Below are 18,816 nucleotides of genomic sequence, written 5' to 3'. Positions count from 1 at the left end.
CTGAATATTTTGTATTACATATAATTAACTGATATTTAATTAATATTATTAATATTTCCAACAAAAGTCACACCCTTCAAACTCGAGACAAATGGGTTTAACACTCGTCATTTTGGCAAGACTCAAAACGACACCGATTCAAAAAGAGAAAGGGGAAGGCCTCGCTTGTCGCAACCATGCAAATATAGTTAAAATTGGAAAATAGAAGTAGCAATTATAAATAGAAGAAAAAGCAAATTCACGTGATTGAGAAGAAAGACTTGTGATTTAGCGGTAGGTGAGTTTTTTGTCGTTGCATAATCCCATTATCATGGTTTGATTTTCTCCCGCGTGGTCCGTGGAGATGGAGCTGTTGCTTTAACCAACCCCATGGCCTGACTGACGGTGAGAAGAAGCGCAGCAGGTCCAAGTCCAGCCCCATCGGTCCTCAGATGGTAGGCCCGGCGGCGTCAACCACCCCAGCCCCTTGAAATCGCCATTACCACCACCACCACCGCCCGCCTCAGTTATCTGCCCTCCACCACCCATCTTCTTCCTTCTTCTCATTTCAATATGAATTCATAGGCTTCCCCTAGGACCCTCAAGCACCATGACCATGCCTCCCTCTTTCGAAGAAGGTCTCCCTCTCTCTCTCTCTCTCTCTCTCTCTCTCTCTCTCTCTCTCTCTCTCTCTCCATCCGAACAGAGCTTTTGACCTAATATATGGCCTGAGAATCTTGATTTTTATTTTTGTGTGTTTTTTTTCGTTTGTTTACGTTTGCGATTTGTGGTTTCTTGTTGTGAAGGAGGCGAGAGGGATCTGGAGAAGGGGCTGTGCCCATCCCCGAATCCGCAGTCGCCGTCTGCGCTGGCTCTCTCTAATTCCGGGAAGGCTCTGGGTCCGTCGAATTCCGGCAAGGCTCTGGGTCCGTCGAATTCCGGCAAGGCTCTGGGTTCGTCGAATTCCGGCAAGGCTCTGGTTCTGTCGAGCTCCGGGAAGCGGATCGATCAGGCTGGGAAGAAGAAGTACGTGAAGCAGGTGACCGGCCGGCATAATGACACGGAGCTGCATTTGGCGGCGGCGCGGGGGGACTTGGAGGCGGTGAGGCAGATTCTTGGCGAAATCGATGAACAGATGACGGGAACCCTGAGCGGGGCGGATTTCGACGCGGAAGTGGCCGAGATTCGATTGGCCGTCGTCAATGAGGTAAACGAGCTGGGGGAGACGGCGCTGTTCACCGCTTCTGAGAAAGGGCATGTCGATGTGGTGAAGGAGCTGTTGCAGTATTCAACCAAGGAAGGCGTTTCGTTGAAGAATCGGTCTGGCTTTGATCCCTTGCATATGGCTGCGAGTAAAGGTCACCAAGGTATGCTTTGAATTCAGCTTTATGCTTGAATTTAAAATGTTATATGCCGTCATGTTTTGCTTTATTTTGACGCTTTTCAGTGGCATCTATCTTCAAAACATGTTTAATTATTCTTAGTTAGTGTGAGGCAGATTGAACACCAAAGACAGAAAATTCATTCATTGCTTTTCGTTCATTCTCTTTTTGATATTTTTATTACCAATTTTGTGGTGGTGGGTGACTGTTCTTATGTACAGTTCTTACTTCATTCTTGTTAGGAACTTTTTTGTGTAGTCTTTTTAATTGAACTTCTAAGTTGTTGAAATGAGGGTCCATCCTGAATTGTTCTGCTTTCAGCCAATATAATTTTAATTTGCCTCATCTATTTTTTTCCTTAATATCTGAGCCTACGAAGTGGCACCCATGCAAGTAGCAATCTTCATGCTTGAACATTTTGGTGCCTACTTGGAATAGCACACCACGCTTTTGAGTCTGGTTTTGCTTGTGTTTGCTGCAGCTTTGATGATATAATTGTTAAGAATTTTCTATTGTTAATTTAGTACTTATAGGTTAACATTTTAGCTACAAACTTAATAAACTAGGGAAACGATCATTACAACAGTAATGAGAACTCGTGAGTGGATTTGGGCAAGAAAACAAGCATAATTATTTAAGAGATTTTAATAAATGTGCAAAAATTGTTCTTTTTATTTTTTATTTTTTATATGATTGTGTTTGGGTTAGAAACTAATCTACCAAGATAGCAGGCCTTCTCCTCTGCCCTCACATAGTTTTGAGAACTATTTTATTGCTAATGGATGTTATATTTGTTTTCCAAATGCATGTTTGAAAGTTTTTTATTATTTGGTGGATTCATAAATGTGCAATTTCTCAAACCTCATAAGCAAGAATAATGAAACTTAGAGTAATTATTGGCATTGAAAAGTGATTAATACAGTGGCAATAAGTTCTAAAATGAAATAGGGCAGAGGAGACTATTTCTAGGCGTAGGATTCCCCATGGGGTTGGTACATTCTGACTTTTAGTGCTTTGCGTACCTCAACCATTTAACTTCCATCATGCCTGTAGATTATGTTGTGGAGGAAAATATTGTTTTATTTTGTGTGGAATTTTCTACCAGTGTAAACATAGAACATAAAACAAGAAAGAAAATATGCACAAGGAAAGAAGTTTTGGCAATTAATAGGCATATAGCAAACTTGCATTCTGTTTATTATAAGTCTTCCAGATCATCAGTTAGGATTATAATCTGTTGATTATTTAATACAGTTTGGAACTTTGGATTTGATCTTCTATTCAAATAGGATTCTAATGCACCCTTATATCAATCTAGAATTTTTTTCAACTCTACTTGTTGCTGCAGTTGCAATTGCTTGCATGGCCGTTTGAAGCACTCTTCCTTTCATGTCTACATTCCTATGTCGTCCTCATCTTTTTTAGGGGGATCTCCTGATAATTTAATTATTAAAAAATTGATAAATACTTTAAAATTAACGTAAGATTTTTATTCAGGTCAATTTTCCTTGAATTTTTGGATGGACAAGAATTTTAGAAAAAAAAATGAAAATTTTGAAATGTCTAGAGTTTGAGATTCCAACTCCTTTTTAATTGGCAAAGGAAGCATTACAGCTGATAAATTAATTGAACATAAATTCTAGAATTTTTTCACCATTTGTCTTGTCAATCTATTTTCCAGTTGCTTGACCTGGAAAAGATTTTTATATAAAACTAGCAAGATATAGATAATAACTATCTTTTTGCAGCCATTGTCCAGGTTCTATTAGATTATGACCGGGACCTAAGCAAAACTGTTGGCCAATCAAATGCAACCCCTCTCATATCTGCAGCTTCAAGAGGGCATGCAGCAGTGGTTAATGAATTGCTGTCAAAAGATTCTGGTCTACTGGAGATTTCTAGATCCAATGGAAAAAATGCATTACATTTGGCTGCTAGGCAGGGCCATGTAGCTATTGTAAAAGCTTTGCTTGACAAGGATTCCCAATTGGCTAGAAGGACTGATAAGAAGGGGCAGACTGCTTTGCACATGGCTGTAAAGGGGGTTAGCTGTGAAGTTGTTAGATTGCTTCTGGAGGCAGATGCAGCCATTGTGATGCTTCCTGACAAGTTTGGGAACACAGCTTTACATGTTGCTTCCAGGAAAAAGCGGTTTGAGGTACTGATTAGCACTGCTGCACCTTCATATTTAAATCCTTAATGTCTGTCTTGATTGCCCATGGACCTAATCATTATCATACTTTGTTACTACCTAATTATGTTGGAGCTACTTATTTGTCTTATTCTATTTGCATTCTAAAAAGTTATGATATGACTGCAAATTGAGCTGAGCTGGCCAGAGAACCCTGTCCTCTTTTTTTAGGCTGGCCTTGATTGATCTCAGCATTGCCAAAATGAGCACGAACTTGAGTTCGTGTTCCTCCTGTTCCTTAGCCCATCACAAAGCTGGGCTGAGCCTGAAAAACAATAAGTGTGTACAAAAAATAATAGTCTACTTTTGAGTTCAAGCCAACAAATTGGAAAAACAGCATTATTTCTTAAATTCTATGAATTTTTTAATGAATATTCATTGAATAACTAAATTTGGGTGCTAGTTTGAACTCAGCACTGTTAATTTATTCCTTATAATGGTCTACTTTCGGTTTGGGGTATGTCCTTCAAGTTGATCATGGACTAACTTAGCGAGCTTCCATCGCAAGGTGTGCAGCAATGGCCACTGTAATTCCCGTGGAATGCTGGAAATAGGGTGGCTACTCTCATTTTTACATATTTTTAACATAATGCTTTTGATGATTTAAATTATTTCTTTGTCATACACTATTCCATGGAATTTTCAGAATAAGTTTTCCTTACTTTTCTTAAACTAGTACTGTAGATTTATGATGGATGGATTTATAGGTACTTATGGCTGATTGATTCAACTTCTATAATGATATGCTTGTAGAGTTCGAATGAATTCCAAAGAAGACATTTGACATTTGCTTTCAAAAATTGAAAAATTGTCCATTTAAGTATTTTGTCTTTGGGCAAAAATTGATTGGTGAGTTTGAGGAAAATTTTAGAAATCCAGTAAAAGTCAGTGATTGAACTGATTAAATTCAAAAGCTAGAATTTATTGAATGATGAAAGCTCAGAAAAAATTTGGATTTGACTGGAAGTTTATAATAACAACTTGTTTTGTTTTTTTTATGTGTACCATTTCTAGCATATCAAAACTCAAGTTCGAAGGGCCTAGCTCGATATGCTGATGTCCAGAATGAAAGCTTATGATACTGGGCGTCTTAATTTAGTATGCTCTCAGTTTTCGTAAATTTTTAACTAGATGAATGAAAAAAGGTATAAGTTTGCCAATTAATATAGATAATTTAAACTAGGGTTGACTTTGCAAAGAGGATGAAAAGGTTGTTAGATGAGAATGCATATTTTTGAAAGGGATGTTGGCATCTGACCCTCAGTATAAAAGGTTGGAGAAGAGGTGTAATTCTAGGCATTTATGTTCCACTTAAAGATCAACAAATTAGGGGTGTTATATTAGTTTGGCAATGAGAATATTTGTTTATTTCAATAACTTTTAATTATGTAAGGGTTATTTTATGATTTTTGGGTGTTTTATGATTATTTTGTAATATTAATCAATTATCCTTAGGATTTCTTAGTTTCCTATAATTATACGCTTATATGATGTAAGAATAAGAACAACAACAACAACAAGCCTTAAGTCCCATTAGGTAGGGTTGGCTACATGAATCAGTTTCTGCTAATTCACCTGATCGAAAGTGTCTTCCTCTATTATATCAAGGGCTGTTAAAACCTTCCTCACTACCTCATTCAAGTTATTTTAGGCCTACCCCTACCTCTTTTCATGCAAGAAACAATAACTAACTCCTTCTCACAGGTGCTCTACTAGGCCTGTGTTTCAAATGCCCAAATCATCTAAGCCGCCCCTCCCTTATCTTGTTTTAAACTGGTGCTATGCCTAAATTATTAAGTATATGCTCATTTCTTACTTTATCTTTTGATGTTAAACCACTCATCCACTTTAACACTCGCAGCTTAGCAACTTTTTTTTTTTTTGTAAGAATGAGAAGCTTTGATAAATTGAATCGCACATTGTTTTCTTTCTAACAGAAGTGATTCTCCCTCTCTCTTTCACTTCTATTCTCTCTCCCTCCTTCTCAAGCCTTCCTCCTACCTTCCCTCTCTTTCTCTCCGTGTTCTGTTTATGATCTCTCTATTCTCTGCTCTGGCTGTAACCCACTGTTCTTCCTGTAGCAGTTTCTCTTCCTTCTTCTTCTCATCTTGTCTCTCTGTTTATCTCCCTCAATTTTCTATCTGTTTCTGTTTATATGCAGTCCTAGATCAATTAATATCAGAGCTCAACTTCCATCAGCTCCAGCTGTCACTGTTGCCATTCAGCAAAACCCCTAGAAACCAAAACTCTAATCCTTTTCCCGCTTCTGAAACACTCCCAAATCTGCATGTTACCTACTTTGCTCGTCACTCTCTTTAACCTGATCTAGTAAAATTTTGAATATGGACCAAATGCATATTTGCTTGATTTGCCACTATATTTGGAAATTAAATAACTTCTTGTTCGGAGAGCTTGTTACTTTATTGAAGGATGTTGGAGCCTTCTATGCTTGCACATGGCATAACTCGATTGGCTACTGCTTCTTAATTTCAATCTTTTATGTTGTTGTCATTGATGTTGTCGCACCCAAATCACAAAATGGATGATATTAAGCTTTCGAGTTAAGAGTCTTTAGTTGGAGGACATTTTTCTACTTGTTAGACGACCACTATACCTAAAAGCTTAAGCTGTTAGATTGTGGGCCAACAATTTATATCAAGCTTTTAACACTCGCCTGCACATGCAGCAAAGATTGCACATGGAGAGAGAAACAAATGATAATAACACCACAAAATAAATGCAGGCAACAAGACTGGAACCCAGGACGTCCTGGCAGCCATAGCTCTGATAACATGTTGTACCTAAAGCTTAAGCTGTTAGGTTGGGGGTCAACAATGTATATTCAAGCTTTTAACATTACTCTCCTAGGGGGCCTGCAAATGCCATGCATTTTATGCCAGTTCTTCATTTTGCTGCATGGTTGAAGTTGTTTGAGATTGTCAAGTTGTTTCTATTGCCCCATTTCTAAACTCAAGGTCAAGTTTTCTTTGACAACAGGAGGTTGATGGAGTACTGCTTATGGATAATTCTTTCTACTCAAAGGTCTACAAATTAGGGATTTTATATTCTTATGATGTAATAATAAGCAACTTTTGATGATTAATTGAATCTCATGTTCTCTCTCACAGCAGTCACTCTCTCCCTCTCCCTCTCCCTCTCCCTCTCCCTCTCATCTATTCCCTCTCCCTGCTTCTCACGTCTTCCTCCTCCTTTCTTATTCTTCATTTTCCTTCTTCCCCTTTCCTCTCTAATTTTTGTTTGAAAAAGAAATAAACACAGTTACTTTCCTTTTTAGTATATTTTATCCTTGCCGAGATGGGGATTCTTATTTTTGCCATCAACCCATTTGTCACTTTGTCACAATAATAATATATATATATTCTATATCTATCTAGATAGAACAAAAGAGTCACTATAAGATCTTTAGTCAAAATTAATGGATTGTCTTGGTTCTGTTTCTGCTATTTCTAGTCTCTGCTTTGTCTCTAACTCCTGTTCTGCCTGCAGCTGTTTCTCTTCTCATGCCTTGTTCTTCCTTCTTCTCTTAGTCTCTCTCTGTTTCTCTCCCTCAATTCAATCCATTAATTTTGACTAAAGATCTTATAGTGACTCTTTTGTTCTATCTAGATAGATATAGAATATATATGTCAAGGGGATTTTTGAAATTTCTTGTCAGTCCTGTTATTCAATTTCCTTACGCTGACTTGTATTTAACTGAAAGTGCAGAAACCAGGCAATGCGTTTAGTGATCTTCCTCACCTCACGTCAAAAAAAACAAGAGCTGCCCCCAGGGCGTGGTTCAGTTGGCAGAGCGGACCTTGAGAGTGCTTTTCACGAGGTCAGGGCTTTCTCCCCTCCTGGGTTTGAATCCTGCTGCTGGGCTCCTGATTTACCTCCTCATGGTGTTGTGGGGCCACTACATGTGGCGTGGGATTAGTCGTGGACCGTTAAAACGGACGCGGACACCCAGGACGTCACCTTAAAAAAAAAAAAAGGAGCTAAATTTCTAGATTTGTACTGCTGTTTGTTTGTCCACTATAAGACTGAATTTGTGCTGAAAAAATCTGATTTTAATTTGTGTCATGGAAAAGATTGAATTAGTTCTTGAATTAGTCACGAGGATGGAAGATAGAGGATTTGGAGTAACTTGCACACAACATGCCCCTATATATATGATTTTTTTTTTTTTGGGGGGGGGGTTTGGTGTTTGGAAAGCAGAGTGGGCAGCATATTTTTTTATCCGGTGTAACATGGACTCTGGTGACATTTTGTTGAAAGTTTGTCCAAACACCAGTTATGTATGGCACAGAATCTAATTTTTCTGGTTGACATTATCTTGGCTGGGGTTCATTTCTTCACTCATTCTCTAGGATGAGTTTTAAACTCTGGGAAAGAGTTTTAAAAGTTTGGATATAATTAATAGTTTGCTCTAAGGAATCTTCGAGGATTCCTGAAATGTGTGTGAGGAATTCTTGAGACTGAGTTTTGGTTCATTTTGGGAACCCTAAGGCAACTATATAGGATTCCCTGGGAACACATTATGCCTACAAAATATTCCCATCCATTGTTTTTGGTAATCTGTATGCCCATGACAATGGCATCATATTCCCTGGCATTGGATTCTTGATCATGTGATTCTCCAAGCCAAATGTCTAGCAACGCTTAATTTTTGCTGATACATGTGGTCTTGGTTGGGGCTTGTTTCTTTTGTATGGGATGGAGTTTCAAACTGGGTCACTGTAAAAACACTTGGGGCATGTTTGGAAGGAAGAATGAGTTTAACTAGTTATTGACTATGCAATCGATTAAGTGCATGGTTATGCGGTTTAATTTACATTTTGGTTGGATATTATTGCTGAAGTGATTGTCTGAAAATAGAAGTTACCAGCTGCTATTAGAGTTTTTACGATCATTTACATTACTTGTAGAGGAAGAATTTCTGTGAAGACATACTTGTTCCACCTATAGCTATCAATTTTTATTTCATATTCATTCTAAAATTTGAACACAACTTTATACAAGATTTCATTATATGCTTTTCATTTTTCTATTTGTTCCAATATGTATTACAGTCATTTTCATTTCTCAGCTTTGTACATGCACAAGAAAGATTCAAACCTTAAGGCAAATGATAGCAACTGTCTTAGATATAAAAATGTACTAATTATCACATAGTTTCTTTTTTCTTTTTCTATTTTTTCACTCAGATAGTTAATGAGCTGCTACGACTCCCTGATACCAATGTTAATGCACTCACAAGAGATCACAAAACTGCTCTTGACATAGTGGAAGGACTCCCTCTTTCTGAAGAAACATCAGAAATAAAGGAGTGCTTGGCTCAATATGGTGCGGTTAAAGCAAATGAGCTGAACCAGCCAAGGGATGAGCTTAGAAAAACAGTGACAGAAATCAAGAAAAATGTCCATACCCAGCTTGAACAAACCCGTAGAACCAACAAGAATGTGTATGGTATTGCCAAGGAGCTACGAAAGCTCCATCGAGAAGGAATCAACAATGCCACCAACTCGGTCACTGTGGTGGCTGTGCTGTTTGCAACAGTTGCATTCGCTGCTATTTTCACAGTCCCCGGGGGCGACTTTGACAGTGGGATGGCAGTGATGGTGGGCACCACATCTTTCAAAATATTCTTCATCTTCAATGCCGTTGCACTCTTCACATCATTGGCTGTTGTGGTGGTGCAAATCACTCTGGTCAGGGGAGAGACAAAAAGCGAGAGGCGTGTTATCGAGGTGATCAATAAGCTGATGTGGTTGGCCTCCGTGTGCACTTCCGTTTCGTTCATTGCTTCGTCTTATATCGTAGTTGGGCGGCGGAACTGGTGGGCTGCAATTCTTGTCACGGTGATCGGCGGAGTCACAATGGCAGGAGTTCTCGGTACCATGACTTACTATGTGGTCAAGTCCAAACGTAATCGACTGGTGAGAAAGAAGGAGAAGTTTTCAAAAAGCGGAACCACTTCTTGGCGTCACTCAGAACTCTCTGATTCAGAAGTAAATCCAATATATGCCATTTGATCAATGTGCCATGCTTTGCACTATGCCTCTTATGCTCCTAATTTTTTTCATCTGAGAATGAGAAACAAGAATGCTGCAGTGAATTGAGGTTCTGGGGTCGGGACAGGATCATTGTAAGTCAATGATTTGCTGATTTTCCCGGAAGTGATTGAAATTTTTGAAGGATAAAGGTTAAAATACACAAGCAAGGTTTTGGTGGTTAAACCTGCGTGACGCTAGAAAGAAACGCCAGGGGCATGTTTAATGAATGGTTTAGATGGCGTATTAAATTATATGTACATATGTTTTCTGCATCTGCAGCCTATCACACATCTGCTAACCAAAATGAGAAAAGCAGTGACATTTTTACTTTGGGTCAATTTTTGTGCATGTGATGTGACTTGTTTTAATTGAAAATTTGGCCTAATTGGGTGTGTGGAAAAACCATTTAGAATTCAAATTTTGTTGGCGGCATGATTATTTTTTATTGAATAAAATGAAGGAGACTTGAGATTTTTAAAACCCAGGTTTTGGTGATAGGGTCAAAGCTTGCTGCTTGTAATAAATCAATCAGTCATATCAAGCCAAACTTGGGGTTTGAAATATGAAGAGGAATTGGGGTTTGGAATTTTGTGCAGCAGCACAAGCCTATCCATCCATTGCCTCGCCAGTCTACGTCCATCCCTTTTGTTTTTGTTTTTTGTTTTGTTTTGTTTTGTTTTTTTCTTTTCTTTTGTAAACATATTTGGACCATGTTTTAAAATAAAATATTTGATTTTGTTAAAATTATAAGTACTTATAAATAAATAAAATTGCAATCATTGCGAATAAATACAATCTTATGAGTTAAAATATTTGATTTTGTTTTGGTTTGGTGTTAATCTAGTACTCATGCTAAAATGGAACAAATTTATGTTCATGCTATTTTCTTAATAGTGGGAGATTTCTTGCAAGAATGAAGAATGATTACAAGAGCTCCTGTGTAACTTAGGTCTCCTTCCAATGTGCCAAACAATGAGAAGGATGCCTCTATTTATGAGGATCTCTCTTAACCCTTAGTGGGTCATTGAAGAAATATAAGCTTAACAAATTTAGGATTAGTCTAACTATATAGGTACCATTTTACATAAATTATTCGAGATTTATGTAAATGAACTTTAAGTATCGACCTTGATCATTGTGAGTAAGAAGTTTGAATGACTTTTGACTTTTAGCAGTACGTGTTTAACTTTGACATTTTAATATGACATCTTTGAATCTTTTTTATAGTTAGGAAGCGTTTAACAAAATTGGACATTAAACATTGAATGCATAATAGAGTTCTAAATTTGTATATTGGATTCTAAATATAATTTGAATCAGTCCTTTGAACCTAAATATTCAATTGGTACAGTCCTTTGACAACTAACCTATGTGTATATGTGTTTTTCTTATTTTAACCTACTCAACTATCAAAATCAAAATCATTTGCTAAAATAATAGATATTTTTAAAAATTAAAATAGTTTTTTTATTATTGCCAAAATAATGTCTCTCAAATTTAAAACATAAAAATATTAGTTAAAATTATGATCTGTTAATGCAAATGTTATTAGAAAAAGTATTATTTAATAATAAATATTTTTTGTTAGTTTATTTTATTATTTAAAAAAATAAAAAATATTTATTTTATATACAGTTCAAGACATTTTAAATGCAGTTCATTTAATTTTGTTTGAGTTACTTCATAGTAAAAAAAAATGTATGTGTTTTTTTTTAGGAATGTCTAATCTTACTTTAAAAATGATAAGCATATAATTTACACAATTTTCACTACTATATATAGTATGAAAAATATATATTTTTTTAAGGAATGTTTAGGCTTGCGATGCTTTTGTTTACAAATTAATTTACGCTATTTATACTTTTAGATAAAGTAAAGAAATTAAATTTGTTAGGAATTCTAGGTTGTGCTTTCTAAAGATAAGTGTATATTTCATTTACAAAATAATTTATAGTGTTCTTACATTTATATGTAATATGGATGTAGACAATAAATTTATAAGAAATAGAAGAAACACAATAAATTTATGTAGTTTGGCAGTAGGCCTTCATTTATAGGTAATCCAATAAGAATTTAATTACGATTGTTAGATTATTATTTTACCTAAAAGTTTAAATTTTTAAGTTCTAATCAACAATGTATATCAAATTTTAACACTCTCCCGCTGCACGTGTAGCCTTACAGTATGTGGAGAGATACACACGCAATAGATAACACCCATTATAAGGACTATAATTATTTTCTAAATATTATATAATAAATGTGGATAATGAGACTAGAACTCAGGATCTCCTGATAACCAGCTCTAATACCATATTAAATTATTATTTTACCTAAAAGTTAAAGTTTTCAGATTGCAGTCCAACTATCTAAATCAACTTTTAACAGTTATCAAGGTGTAGAGAAAAATATAATAAGAAAATATCACACTCTCCCCCACAATTGTAAAAAGTCACAATCCTAATCTTACTAGAGAAAAGAAAGTTGTGTTGAAGGAAGAAGTCAATGATGGATACGGAAACCATAGTTAGGTAGTGGGGTGCAAAATATATGTATAAAAAATATTTTAAGATTATTTTTAATATGTTTGTAATTATTATGCAAAAATTAGAAAATAAAAAAACTTATTACAAGTAGTACATGCTAAGTGCAATAAAAAATAAAAAATAAAAGATCCAAATAATTCCCGAGCATGACATATACAATAAATAAATAAATAAAAATATTGATTATAAACTAATATTCTAATTGAAGTAATGATCCTATAATTATGCTCACTACTTCTTTTATGAAAAATTATACAGGGTACCTCTTCCTCCACGTATCTGTGTGTCTGTTTTCTTAATGTTATACATGTGACAAATTGGTCGTACATTCATTAATATCAAAGAGTGTTGATGCAAATACGTAGCGGAGACCTCACAAACTTGAATCAATCTAAAACAAGTAATGCAAACACTCAACGATGAACAATGCGAAACAAGCAATCACTCACAATGAGAATAAGAAAAGTAAACAAAATCAAAGACACAAGAATTTATGTGTTCAACATTTTGCCTACGTCCACGGAAGTAAGTAGTTTTTTTTACTATAACATGTGAACTTACATCAAATTTATCAAACAAGAGTTACAAATATTGATTAAATACTAACCTATGCGTACAGAAGACTTATACTATAACTAAAACACTTTTGTAGCAATCTCGGGAGGAAAAACCTCAAAAATCTCCAAATCTATTGATCACAAATTCAAAAATTTGTAACTTATACCGAACGAAACCGTCAACAATTATCTCCCAAGGCTAAAACTGTCGAGCCTACCGTTGACCAAATCGTCGACGGTTATCTCTTGCAACCAGTTTCCTTGTTTTTCGCATTACTATGCTTCTCGAACGCATGTGTTCCACTTAAATATGAGTCATATCTCCAACGAAGAGGGACCTATTTTCAGTAAGTGTATAATTAACAAAATAGGCACACGGACACATGGAGGGGGAGGTCATCTGTATAATTTCTCATTCTTTTATAACATAAAATTCATTAGTATCAAACTTTTGAACAATTTCTTTTTAATTGTATATAGTTAAATAATTCACATAACAGTAGTTTTCCATCTTATTCCAAGCTTGGTTTTAACAATTTTTATATCTAAAAAAGTGTGATTGGTTATAATTTTAAAAACAATGAGACTTACAGTAGGTTGAATCAAGATTACTAATTTTCTCATTTTCACAAACTCTCAACATAATTTTAAAATGATTAACACTTTTCAAAATCCTAGGTGTTGAAAAATATCACACTAATAATGTCATAACTAATACTTAAAATTCTCTTTTCCAATGAAATCCCTAGGATAAAATTAACATTTCTTTTATGAATATCTTTGTCTCTCTTTATTCTTTGTGATATTATTTTAAGAATTGTTGAATTATCATGTCCATATGTGCATCTATTCTTTATACTACTATTAATATTTTTTAACCCTATTGATTTAAATTTTTATTCCATTATGCAAGAATTTTACATAATTTTCAATACTTTTTAATATGTTCATACCATAATCTATCTTTTATGTAAGAAAAAAAAATTAAATATGATTAAAAATAAATAAATGCAGCTATCAATTTTTAAACAATAGAGTAAGAAATTTAAGTGACATATGCCTTTTACTCTTTAAAAAAATAAATGTTTTAATGTAAAATAAAATAAAACAAAAGTAGTCATATCTTTATTATATATTTGATTTGATATTCCATGTGATGTACTGATTTTTCTTATATATATATATATATATATATATAGAGAGAGAGAGAGAGAGAGAGAGAGAGAGAGAGAGAGAGAGAGAGAGAGAAGTAAGGGCGAACCGTTTTTATTGTTTACTCTTTCATGAACTTGCACTCAACAAGTTCTACCTGCATGACAACAAAACCTCACTTATAGACTCAACATGTATATAATGTCCATCGGAAAATATATATATATATATATATATATATATATATATATATATATATATATATACTACTTAAAATCAAGATGACTTTGGAAAAGTTATATGTTTGGGAAGTCAGGCTATACCTATCAATTAATAAGAAGTCTTCTAAAGAAAACACCAAGTTACAAAAGTTCAATCAATCATACCTTTTAGAAAGATATGTCTCTACTAATAATTAATCTTGAAAATAAGTTCATATGGCAGCCAATCATCCCGTGTCTTGTGGATCGATCGTCTTCCAAATACCCTTCTTTCTTTCATTTTTTATTTAATTTTAATTTACCATACGTATTAATTGGATCCAACTACATGTGCAATACTTCAATGCCTAAAAAAAAAATATTAGCTATACAACCAACATGATTTCACATATTTTACATTGGTGAAAACCAAAACTCTGATAAATAAGTTTCACAAGTAGAAATCAATGCATGCACCAAAATAAATGAGGAAGGTTGTCAAGCTGCATTGCTCCATCCCAATTTCAAATGATATCCACTAAAAAGTATTTGTCCTTTTGTGACCAAAGTCCGTAGTCAACTATAGCTTGGACTTTGTAGATATAATGAATGGCGGGAGTTGGGCTATCCCCATCTTGAAAGGACAGGCTTCATATTCATCTCCCTTGATTAATTTATTCTGAAATGTCTTTTACAAAGATTAAGTAGCTTATGTTACCAACGAGGACAAGGCAAAAATAGCCTTATACAAGAATTTTAATACAAAATGCAATTAACTAGAGTTGATTTTTACTGTCTTTACAATTTGCTGAAAAATTTAAGAATAGTTTAAAGACTCTTTTTTATTAAATTTGATGAATTTGTTATCTGTATATATTTTAATTTTGTGTGTGCGTCCCAATGATTAAACAAAGGATAAATAGGTATTTCAAATCTCACCTATATTAGTTTTGGGGGAGGTTTATCTAATAAGATCTCCTCCTTTAGAGGTTTTATTAGACATTCCTAAATCGCACCTTATTTTTCACTTCATCGCATTAATAAATTTTGCCTGGATTCATTTGTCTAGGGTTACAAGCGGTTCGCCTACGGCCCTCTACGGCGGTCTGCCAGTCGGCATTGATTGCTCTGCCCGCTACCCATCGCAACAAGACGACAACCCACGGCAGCCCTGCCAGCCCTGTGATGCACACGGTTTTGGTGCTTAGCGGTGACCCACAGTAGCCCCAGCGAACAGTTGCCCCAGGGAACGGTTGCCCCAGCGCACGGCTCCACAATTCTAGTGCTTCACCGGGCGATTAGACTGCCATAAAGAGCCTCCCGCTCCGATCTCCGTTGTTTCCAAATCTAGGGCGCCGAAAGCTGAGACCTTCTCCGTTTCAGCGCACTACTACGACTACCACTTACCCCCCAAACCAAATTCGTCCCTCAATCCTTCCCATCACTTCCATCGGTGGTGAAGTAACTCACCGGAGGCTTTTTTTCTTCTATTAACCTATATCGTGGTTCCATCCTCACCACTTACAGCAGATTTGTGTGTGGCCTTCGCCCCGCCCCTGCACAGCAGCAGCAACAAACCGTGCATAGAGCAATTTACGACAAATCTGTGAGCCGTCGCTGTCGAGGACAGAGGAATCTACACGCCGTCACTGCTCAGGGAATCGCTAAACAATGCAGGTCAATCTCTTCTCCATTTAGAAAAGTTTTAACTTTAATTTCAATCTATTGCAATCTAGTGTCGTCCCCCGCCGATGGCCGCACCGTCGGCAGGGAATATCGTCCAGGCGAGTCCCAAGATGCAGTCATATGCGCAAGTTGTGAGTAAAAAAGTGGAGATTTCTGTGTTCAAAATTCCCATGAAATTGTCTGTTAATATCAATGGGGAATTGGGATTTATTTTCTTAGAAGCAGAGATGGTTAAGGTTGAGGAAGAATTTTGTTTTGCATTAGTAATGAAATTTTTGAGGAATCGGTCATCTATTGATAAAATTCGACTTTTGATTGTGAAAATGTGGGGTTTGACGAAAATTCCAACGATCAGTGTTATGGATGATTATCACGTGTTAATTCACATGAAAAACAAACATGACTTTCTGCATGGTTGGGCAAGGAAAGGTAGAATTATGGAAGACAATTCTTTTCGGATGTTCAAGTGGACGAAGGATTTTGATACCAAAAAAGAATCTTCATTGGCTCCTCAATGGAATTTCTTACCGGGGTTACCAATGCATCTTTACCGTACGGATTTTCTCCAAATAATAGGGACTCGTTTTGGTCGTTATCTTGGAACTGATAATGCAACAATTAATCGTACAAGAGCATCGGGGGCACATATTTACATGAAAGTTGACCTAATAATGGAGCCAGTAAAGGGATTTCCTCTTATTTTATCTTCGAAATAATGTATTTGGAAAGAGGCCAAATATGAAAAAAGGGGTTTTTTCTGCTCTAAATGTTGCAGGCAAGGACATACCTCGATTTTTTGTAGGGTGGGAGAGAAGCGAAGGGAGGAGGAAAAATATAAAGAAAAAAAGATATGGAAACCAAAGACTAATGATGGTATAATAGAAACCAATTTCGACGTGGATAAAGGAGCAAAGAAGGTGGTGCAAGAAGCAGGACCCAGTAATGTGCATATGATGAAGCAGATTAATGATAGGGGCCCTGAAATAGCGGAAACTCTTGTAGTTCAAGAAAATGGGGATCATACAAGGTAAAACTCTGATATACCGCAGAGAGCATTAGAAAATAATGGGAATGAAGATTCAATAGAGAGGAATGAAGGGGAGTGTGAAGAAGTCAGATGTGATGATGATCCTCGAGTTTCAAACGACGAACCTCTATCTCAAGAGGAAGTGGATCACGTGGATAGTTCTAAATTGACTGAAGGTCAGGACCAAGGTTTGCAATAGGAGGATTTGGTTCGGGGTTATTCGCCTCAGAGGGAGGAAGGTGAAATATCAGTTTTAGAGGGCAAAGAAAAAATGTATGAGTCTGATACAGGGAAGGGATGGATTTTTGTAAAAAATTTGGCGAGGAAAACTCAGAGGATTCTACAAAGTTGGGCAAGTCTAGAGGCAGGTTAAAGATGCTAATTAAAAAGTTTAATGTTGGGTTTTTGCTATTTCAGAACCGTTCGTGGCTGAGGAGCGGATGGTAATGCTGGGTAATTTTTTGAATTACCACCATTTTATATCTAATGAAAATTAGGGCGGTAAATTGTGGCTATTTTGGAAGGATATAGATGCCTTTGAGGTGATTTCAATCACGACTCAAAAGATTTCTGGGTGGTTTTTTAAGGATGGACAAAGAATTTTGGTGAGTTTTGTCTATGCCAAATGTTCTTATGTTGAAAGAAGAGAGTTGTGGCGGTAACTAGAGAGTGCCAGTCAGATTTTCCTTGGTTGGTCATGAGTGATTTTAATGTGATTCGAATGGATACTGAAAGAATTGGTGGAAATCCAAGACCACTGTTACCTATGATGGAGTTTAATGACTGCTTACATCATTATGGTATCTTTGATTTATTAAACACAAGCTCACGAATGTTGTGGTGCAATGGCCATGAAGGGGTGGCTCGTAGTTGGGCTAAGCTTGATCGTGTTCTTATTAATAATGGTTTTTCCAACCTATATGGTTCGGCTCAATTCAAATATTTGAGTCGGAAATCATCAGATCATAGCCCTATGGTGGTGTATACAAATACGTCTTTCTCCCGGTATGGTCCTACCCTATTTCGGTTCTTAAATATGTGGAGCTCGCATGATATGTTTTCGTCGTATGTTAAAGATGTCTGGATCAGGAATGACTTGGCCTCGGGTCTTCTGAAACTTGCTATTCGCCTTAAGAGAACTAAAGTTGCATTATTTGGGAGAGTGGAAGAAAATTTAAAAGCTCTTGAGGAAAGGATGGAATATCTAGAAAATCAACTACAAGCAAGTTTTTCTGAGGACGTCGAAGCTGATTAATTGACTACTAAGGTGGAGATTCAGGTGTGGGAGAAGAGGGAAGCATCTCGCTTAGGAAAAATTGCGAAAAAAAAAAATGGTTGACTGAGGGGGATCAAAACTCTAAATTCTTTCATTCAGTTATCAATCAAAAACGGAATAAGAGTCGTATAGACCGTATGGTTCTGAACGATAAGAGGATATTGGAAGGTGCAGAAGCAATTCATAATGAGGCAACTGTTTTTTTCTAGAATTTTCTTTCAGAGTCTTCAGCGGTTGAACCATGCGATCTCTCCGAGTTAATTCAAAGGCAAATTTCAGATGTTAATAATAATTTACTCTGTGCTGATCCAACAGAAGAAGAAGTTAAAAGAGCGGTGTTCTCTATTCCCAAAGAAAGCAGTCCGGGACTGGATGGATTTGGATCTGAATTTTATAAGTCTTGCTGGGACATTGTAAAAAAAGATCTCTTGGATGCGGCAATGGATTTTTTCCAGGGCACTACTCTTTCCAAGTTTTTTTCCTCTTCATTTATTGTTTTAATTCCGAAGGTGGATAATCCTTCTAGCTTTGATAAATTCCGACCTATTAGTTTATGCTCTGTGGCTTATAAAATTTTTTTCAAGATTCTTGTTTTTAGACTAACCGAGGTTGTTGATAAGTTGGTCTCGCATGAACAAGACGCTTTTATTCTTGGGCGAAGTATTTTTGAAAATATTACACTGGCTCAAGAAATGGTTCAGTTTTTGCACAAAAAAATAGCTGGCGGCAATGTGATGATAAAACTAGATATGACTAAGGCTTAC

The 18,816-nt window shown here is 36.1% G+C and overlaps 1 protein-coding gene across 1 annotated transcript; it reads left to right on the top strand.

Annotated features, from left to right (window-relative positions):
• The first annotated feature begins 222 nt into the window (after positions 1-222).
• Positions 223-9,946, top strand: LOC131159641 (ankyrin repeat-containing protein ITN1). Its single transcript, XM_058114688.1, has 4 exons — positions 223-617; positions 786-1,346; positions 3,110-3,519; positions 8,760-9,946. The coding sequence occupies exons 1-4, from the start codon at positions 590-592 to the stop codon at positions 9,585-9,587; spliced, it is 1,827 nt and encodes a 608-aa protein (XP_057970671.1). The 5' UTR covers positions 223-589; the 3' UTR covers positions 9,588-9,946.
• Positions 9,947-18,816: the final 8,870 nt, after the last annotated feature.

The sequence above is a fragment of the Malania oleifera genome, chromosome 7 (assembly GCF_029873635.1).
Source record: "Malania oleifera isolate guangnan ecotype guangnan chromosome 7, ASM2987363v1, whole genome shotgun sequence".
In the NCBI taxonomy this organism is placed as follows: domain Eukaryota; kingdom Viridiplantae; phylum Streptophyta; class Magnoliopsida; order Santalales; family Ximeniaceae; genus Malania; species Malania oleifera.
The sequence above is the reverse complement of the archived record's forward strand: the minus strand, read 5'-3'. Positions and strand labels throughout refer to the sequence as shown.